The 8,307-nt window shown below is 40.5% G+C and overlaps 1 protein-coding gene and 2 non-coding genes across 3 annotated transcripts; all 3 read left to right on the forward strand.

The window, feature by feature from the left end:
• The first annotated feature begins 3,138 nt into the window (after positions 1-3,138).
• Rps3a (ribosomal protein S3A) lies at positions 3,139-7,653 on the forward strand. Its single transcript, XM_047566540.1, has 6 exons — positions 3,139-3,270; positions 4,030-4,133; positions 4,486-4,673; positions 6,198-6,406; positions 7,201-7,310; positions 7,488-7,653. Exons 1-6 carry the CDS (start codon positions 3,209-3,211, stop codon positions 7,607-7,609), a joined length of 795 nt encoding a protein of 264 aa, XP_047422496.1. The 5' UTR covers positions 3,139-3,208; the 3' UTR covers positions 7,610-7,653.
• LOC124995148 (small nucleolar RNA SNORD73) lies at positions 5,283-5,355 on the forward strand. Its single transcript, XR_007110626.1, has one exon. It is a non-coding gene; the product is annotated as a small nucleolar RNA SNORD73 (small nucleolar RNA).
• On the forward strand, positions 6,691-6,759 carry LOC124995149 (small nucleolar RNA SNORD73). The gene has a single exon (XR_007110627.1). It is a non-coding gene; the product is annotated as a small nucleolar RNA SNORD73 (small nucleolar RNA).
• Positions 7,654-8,307: the final 654 nt, after the last annotated feature.

Here is an 8,307-nt window from a genome sequence, read left to right on the forward strand (position 1 = left end):
GCTGAGTATGGCCTCAAACTTTCAATCCTCCTGCCTCAGTCTCCTGTGTTGCTGGGATCACAGGCATGGCGTACCATACCCGGCCAAAACACAGTTTTAAAATGCAATGATGCTCACTTCACTTGTTTTTTAGTTTAGTTTTGTAGTTTGGCAAATATTAAAAATTGCGGGCCTTGTTCGTTCTAAAAATTATTTTGAAAATCTGGACTGATCTACAAAGTCCAAAATATGACCCATGTCATTTTGACTCTTATTTATTTGTTCCTTCAACACACAGTCTGAGGGGTTGCATGTGAGATGGGGCACAGGGAAGAAAGAGGCTGCACTGTGTGCTTTCGTGCTCCCAGGGAGAGAGGGACCTGCTTAGTCAGCGGTTACTAGTGAGCAGCGTTGGGTCTTCTGGGAGCAGTCGGAGGGAGAGTCTGTTTGTGTAGGCAGCCAGTCTCACTGAAAGAAGAAAGGAAGCTGAGCTGCCTTCAAATGCACAGGTACGCGCCTGCTGATGAAGGGAAACGTGGAAGCCAGGGAAGCTTGTGCAGTCGGGAACTTTAAGTAGTTCCTAGAAGCCTGGGTTAAGGGTACCTGTAGAAGTTAAAATGTGAAGAGCAAAAGGAACAAGTGGGACCTGGTAAGAGTATCCTCAGCTAAGCACTCACCCCAACCTTGTTGTGGTGCCAGGAATAGAACCCAGGGCCTTGTTCGTGCTTTTTAATAAAATTGTGATGAGAAACAAATAAAATCTACCATCTTAGTCATTTCTAAGAGTACACTTCAGTAGTGTTAAATATATTCAGAATGTTGTGAACCCAGGACTTTGGCTTCATCCTACAGGCATGAATAATTTCAGGTTGAGACTAGATTTAGAAAGACTGTCTTGCAGGGTTGGGGTAAAAGGAGGTAGGGGCTGGAGACTAAAAGGAGGGAAGGGATGACACGATTTTAAATCTTGGATGGTGGCAGCAAGGGGTTCACTGTGATACTGGGATCCTCACGGCTCTGCAGGCATTTACACTCACTACCCTGGGGAGCAAAAGGGGAAAGACCAGACAACCAACAAATGCAACGTGCTGTGTGTTTGCCATGTTGGACCAGTCACAGACTCAGGAACTGGGAGACCTTCAACATGACTGTTCAGATCAGAGATGGTTTACCCATCAGGAAGATCTGTAACATGTATTTGCCACCCCAACACTTCCACCATGTCTCTCAGTGTTTGGTAAAAAGTTAAATTCACAGATCCCGGGGATGTGATCAGAATATTTTTGCTTGCTTATTTTTTGGTGTGGGGGGGGCACTGGGGATTGAATCCAGGAGTGCTCAACCACTGAGCCACAACCCCAGCCCCCTTATTTTTAAATATTTTTGATTGTAGATGGACAGTATGTCTTTGTTTATTTTTATGTGGTGCCTCACACGTGCTAGGCAAGCACTCCACCACTGAGCTACAGCCCCAGACCTATTTTTTGTTGCTAAGTTGCTTAGTGCCTCAGCGAGTTGCTGAGGCTGGCTTTGAACTCCCCATCCTCCTATATCAGCCTCCTGAGTTGCTGGGATTACAGGCGTGTGCCACTGCGCCCAGCTCTTTTGCTTGTTTGATGAAGAAGCAACTAGCAGCATTTGGGAGGACTACCTGAGAGAGCTGCTGACAACGCTGTGATCAGTAGAGCATGTCTCTTGAACTTTAGATGAGGAAGTGGATGAGCTGTGTAGAGAAGCACCTATTCACAAAAAGGGGAATTTCAATTACATGAGTTCATGTGGATCTTTAAACAAAGAACCAAAGACAATCATGACTAAAAAGAAACTCACATTCTGCTCAAACATTCCTTGCTGTCCCTCTGGGTATTTCTGAAATTTTCCCTGAGAGTCTACTGCATGCCCTTAGCTTTACAGTTTTTGCCTTTTATATTGTATTTATTCTCAGCCATTTTGGGCACATGTATCTTTACAGTCAGACTGGAAATGGGGCTTTTTGTCATTTTCAACATAGAAAATAGGGTAATTTAACTGTGTGCAATGGCACATGCTCACCTATAATCCCAGCTACCCAGAAGGCCAAGTTCAAGGCCAGCCTGTGCAACACAGTAAGACACCACTCCCCACCCTCAGGGAAAAAGGAAGAAAAAGAAAAGGAGAATAAATTTACCAATGGCTTTCCATCAAATAACTGGAGTTATTTTTTCAAAGAATGGCATTCGCTCAATATTTTCTAAACCATAATTAAATTTTGTGATTAAACAAAAGATTTAAAAGTTTGCTGGTGAATTTGTGAGTAGGTGCTGGTTTCTAGCTTGGTCATAGTGTGTGTGTGTACGTGTATTCGTCAGAGGGGAAGTTAGGGAAAGAAATTCAACACATCCTGGCTGAGTACCAAACCTGTATGGGCTAGAAGCTTTCCAGGAGACACAACTTGTCAGAAAACGTTAAACCACTACAGTTAAAAATAAATAAATAAATAAATAAATAAATAAATAAATAAATAAATATATTATATGCATACATATGCATATACATATGCGATAATTTACAACACACATATATACATACGTAATCAGTTACAAATTTTTTAAAAATTGCAGATTTTACCCCACTTTTATTATTACTGTATAACAGACATATGCTTTTTTGGTTTCTATTCTCTCTTTCCCGTCCCCCTAGAACTGGGGGTTAAACCCAGGGCCTGGTGCGTGTAGGGACACACTCTATCACGAGCTACATCGCCAACCTTTTTTATTTTTTGAGAGGGGGCCTCCCTAAGTTGCCGAGGCTGGCCTCAAACTTGCGATGCTCCTGCCTCAGTGACTGCAAAATCCATATTCTGAAGAAGAAACGGTTAGACGGTGAGTTTAGGTTTGAAGGATGCTCAGTGGCCCTCTTCTTATTCGGAAACTTACTTCCTGACGTTAGAGTCACAGAAACCAAAGGTCACCAGGTCTGCACCTTACGTGGCTGGCACCTGAGTCTCAACACTTGAGTGTCCGTCCAGAGCGCGGTCTGTCAGCGAGCCCAAGGCGTGCTAGGCGGCCTCCTCACACACGAGGGCGCTCTTGCAACTACAGTCGGAGGAGTAGCTCTGTTTGCCGTCGCGTTATTCTTGACGCCGGAAGGGCGAAAGATCAGAGGTCACGTAGACGGCGCGGCCCGCCCCCGTACGCCTAAGTTCTCGCGCGAGTTACGCTTCCGCCCTTTTGGCTCTCTGAGCGGCACCATGGCGGTAGGCAAGAACAAACGCCTTACGAAAGGCGGCAAGAAGGGAGCCAAGAAGAAAGTGTAAGTGGCGACTATCGTCAGAACCCGCTCTTGGAGTCATGCTGGAATCGGCGGGTGGGCTCTAGATCGCGGCGTGGGCTGGATGGCGAGGATACCGGTTGGATTGCGCTGGCCTTGACTGGTTGGTTCTCGGTGGACCGCGGCCTGGCGGATCTGGGTGTTGCGCTACAGAGGGCCGGCAGCCTTTCCCCAGACTTTCGGGGCCTTATGTGCGCGCGGCGTGTGAGCCGAGTGGTCGCTGAGACTCGGCGTGTTCTGTGTGCTTACGGGTAGCTTATGCACGTCGATTTTTGGTGCCGCTCCAGTAACTATCGTCCAGGAAGTTACTCACTTGTCCATTCGGGGACCCGCACCCCTCCACTTCTTGGGCCCCGTGGGAGGTTCTAACAGGCTCCCATGAGACCCTGAAGGGTCTTTGTTACTAGTTCGTGCCTTCACGAACCTGTGAAGTTCGCGAGACATGCAGGTTACTGGAGGAAAATTTGCCCATGTGATGGGAGGATCGATGGAGGAGAGTGGGCATAACCTGAGTCTCTGGGCTGTACAGTGAGGCAGAAGATCAAGCTTCACGCGTGCGTTCCTCATTTCACTGTGTGGGAATTTTGTTTGTTGAAGTATTAGACGGTAGGTTAACCTTTTAAAGTCTTCTGGGAAATGAAGTTAACATTATTGTTAAATAGGAAAGGTGTAAAAAATCGCAGTAATTACGAGATTTGCAATGACACTTAAGCTTGCTTTTTTTAAAAATATTTAATCTAGGGTTGATCCATTTTCTAAGAAAGATTGGTATGATGTGAAAGCACCGGCTATGTTCAATATAAGAAATATTGGAAAAACATTAGTCACAAGGACCCAAGGAACCAGTGAGTATTTTATACTTGGTTTGCTTTTTCCTTAAATTGAGTTATATGTATTGTAGGCATATTGAACTACATTTTGTCCTGTGATGGAAGACTTTTTTAAGGATATGTCAGGTCTTGGTTTTAAGTTTGGCACCTCTGGTGGTTGTTTTGGTGGTATTTTTAGAGTTTACTAACAATGGATGGGTGGTTTTGAACTTCTAAGGGGCATTGTCATTAAGTCATTGAAGTAACAAAGATTAAGGTCTTTATTTACTGTTAACTTAATTTTCAATCTCATATGCATGACTTTGGAGACTTGTCTGTGCTTGTGTGGTTCCTAATGTTAATCAGACATTTAATTCTTATTTTGTAGAAATTGCCTCTGATGGCCTCAAGGGTCGTGTGTTTGAAGTGAGTCTTGCTGATCTACAGAATGATGAAGTTGCATTTAGGAAATTCAAACTAATTACTGAGGACGTTCAGGGAAAAAACTGCCTGACCAACTTCCATGGCATGGATCTTACCCGTGACAAAATGTGTTCCATGGTCAAAAAATGGCAGGTGAGACCCAAAATTCTATTGGAGCTAATAGGGTACATTACCATGGGTGTCAACTGTGTGATGACAGGAAGGAAGCATATGTAATGAAGACTTAAATTTCATTTGAGTTTTTTGATTGTGTTCTTGATTTTATTACATTGCTAACTCTGGTTGGTACTCCTGAGCTTAGGATGCAAATTGAGTCCAAGATTTAATACTGGGTTTTCATTAGAGTTTTGGAACCACCAGGGGAAGCTTGCAGTTTTGCCTGTCTTTAGAATATTTTGGGACCTCAAAATCTAGTGAATTTATAGTGAAAGGGTGGCTTAGACTGTCCTTTGATTGCCTCTTGTAAGGAGATATAATAATGACAGAATCTGATGTGGTGTTGAAATCATGACTCCATGTCTCAGTACGTTCTTGGAAAGTAAATTATGCTTGCTGAGCTTTTGTTTCTTTACCTGTAAAGTGGAGAGAAGTGTATTCTTTCATTGAATTGGGGTGAAGTAAACAATCCATATAGCACAGTGCTTAAACACAAAACTCTCAGCTGACAGTATCATTTCAGGAAATATATTTATTCAGATGTGTCTGGCTAACCATCTAATTTTGGAGTATTCTGTATATGGGAATGAATGATGACAAAATGTTTCGGTCCCAAATGACACACATTGATTATACCGTTACATTTATTTCTGACATTCCCCTAAAGGTTTTATGGTTGCATTTCTGGAAATGTTTGGCTGTGATTGTGTTGGTATGTTCGTTTTCTTTTGTGGTGCTGGGGATTGGGTATGTTCATTTTTATAATCAAGATACATTATTGACAAAATGGAAAGAAGGCAAATCAATTTTTTGTGACCACCTAAAGTAGCCTTTTTAAAAAAAAAATTTAGACAGTGATATGACCATTAATTATGGACTTTAATTATGTATAAGCTGTGAAATGAAATGTCTTCTGCAAAGCTTTTGTTTGGAACATAAAAGAATTTTTTAACAAGTGTGCGTTTAGTGCTTTTACAGTACTTGTTCAGAACACAGTTTTCTGGAAGATGAGATCATACGTTATTACATAATGAGGATCTGACGTTCCAGTTTTGTCTGTGTTTTTGCAATACTGGAGATTAAACTTGGGACGTAATGCAAGTAAATAAAATTCAGTAAAGGTTAACCAGGGGTATGATAAGGGGAACAATTATGTGTCTTTTTTTTTTGACTACTAGGGATTGAACCCATGGCCGTACAACCACTGAACTATATCCCAAGCCTTGGTTTTGTTTTTATTTATTCATTTATTTATTTATTTATTTATTTTATTTTATTTTATTTTATTTTATTTTATTTTTTTTTGAGACAGTGTCTCACAGAGTTGCCCAGACTGGCCTCCAACTTGTGATCCACCTGCCTCTGCCACCCAAGTTGCTGAGATTATAGTAGTATGCCACTGCAGCTCACCCAGCTTTTTTATTTAAAAAAAAAAAAACTTGAGGGATAAATTAATCACATTACAACGTGTTATATCTGACAGTATGTTTTTCTCTCTAGACGATGATCGAAGCTCACGTTGATGTCAAGACTACAGATGGTTATTTGCTGCGTCTGTTTTGTGTTGGTTTTACTAAAAAACGCAACAATCAGATACGGAAGACCTCTTATGCTCAGCACCAACAGGTCCGCCAAATCCGAAAGAAGATGATGGAAATCATGACCCGGGAGGTGCAGACAAATGACTTGAAAGAAGTAGTCAATAAACTGTACGTGTTTTCTTTTCTTCCTCTTACAACATAACCCTGCCTTAGATGAGGTGAAAGCATAATACATGGGCTCCGAGGAGGAACCAGACCCCTATTTAAATTTTCTCTGTGAATCCTGGCTATGTCCCTTAAATGAAAGAGCGTTAGAGTGCTTAGTCAATGTGATAGTTTTTTTGTTTTTATCTTTTTTGGATGAAGCTAACAGCAGAAAGAGAAGAGATGTTTTGCCTTAATTAGAAAATACACTGAACAGACACATCTTTCCACATTTAGTAATACATGGGAATATATGATGAAAAAAATGTTTCGGTCCCAGATGATGTCTAGTGATAACTTGGCATTTTTCTGATGTTCCCATGCAGCATACTGGTGCCTAAGACGGTATAATAGGAAAACATTAAGACTTGGATTCAGAAGACTTAGATACTAACTTTTTCAGATAGTCTATCCTTATCTGTAAAGGGGTGATAATAGTCTTTTAATGAGGATATCGTTGGGATAAATGAGCTGTTGTATTTTAGACTTAGAATAAGGCTTCTTTCTTTTTTTTTTATTATTTATTTTTTTATTATTGTACACAAATGGGATACATGTTGTTTCTCTTTGTACATGGCGTAAAGGCATACCATTTGTGTAATCATAAATTTACATAGGGTAATGTTTGATTCATTCTGTTATTTTTTCCCTTCCCCCCACCCCTCCAAGGTTTCTTTCGATTTAAAGGAAAGAGCATAGCCTGTGTGTGAGAACCAAAACTTTCTGTATTTAATTTTACCATCATTTGTGATTTTCAGGATTCCAGACAGCATTGGGAAAGACATAGAGAAAGCTTGTCAATCAATTTATCCTCTTCATGATGTCTTTGTTAGAAAAGTAAAAATGCTGAAGAAGCCCAAGTTTGAATGTAAGTGAGAAACCCCAATATTTGTGGGGGAAAAAAATGGTGGGACTAGATGATTTTCTTTTTCTTGAGGCCAAATATGACCCTTTTTCTTTTGTTATATACTTTGTAGTATATTGAACAAATCATTATTTCAAGATATGATTGATACACTATAACAATTTTTTTTCTTCTTTTTAGTGGGAAAACTCATGGAACTTCATGGTGAAGGTAGTAGTTCTGGAAAAACTACTGGGGACGAGACAGGTGCTAAAGTTGAACGGGCTGATGGATATGAACCACCAGTTCAAGAATCTGTTTAAAATTCAGATTTTTAATAGTGACAAATAAAGAGTCCTATTTGTGATGGTTTGCTTCTGAATTTTCTTCTAAAATAATCTGGCAACTTATTGAATCAATACGAGTTGGTAGTGATCTGGTGAACTTTCTAATGAATTTTTATCCATGAAGTAGTTGAAATGATAGGAAAATGTTAAAATTTCACTTATCATATGCCATAAAGGTGTTTTTTCTTTCTTTTTTTTTTTTAAATAAATAGATGTTGATGTAGCTAGTTTGGGGCACAGGCATTTACCATCTGGGGACTTGCATGGCAGAAGAATCACATGTCAATCAGACTGAGCATCCTTGCCTTAGGTTGGTTGGTTTGTCTTTTAAATGTCTAAACCATTGGAAGGCTTGTTAAAAATTTGTTGTTGGGCCCTTCCCTCAGGTTTCAGATTTAGTAGTTTTATGATGAAGCTTGAAATTTAGCATTTGTAATAAGTTCTCAGTGCTAGTGGTACAGAGATACTTGGTGCTGGACTAAATACTGAAAATTACTGGGCAGGGTAGCACTGCTTGGGAGGCTGAAGTGGGAGGATCCCATGAGCCTGGAAATTCAAGACCAGTTAAATCAAAACTGATTTTTTTTATTTTTTTAAACAAATGCTGCATAAAGTCAACAAATAGCAAAATGAACTTAGAGTTAGCCACCTGTACTGGGAATCTGAATTTCACT

This window comes from Sciurus carolinensis, chromosome 10 (genome assembly GCF_902686445.1).
Source record: "Sciurus carolinensis chromosome 10, mSciCar1.2, whole genome shotgun sequence".
Lineage (NCBI taxonomy): Eukaryota > Metazoa > Chordata > Mammalia > Rodentia > Sciuridae > Sciurus > Sciurus carolinensis.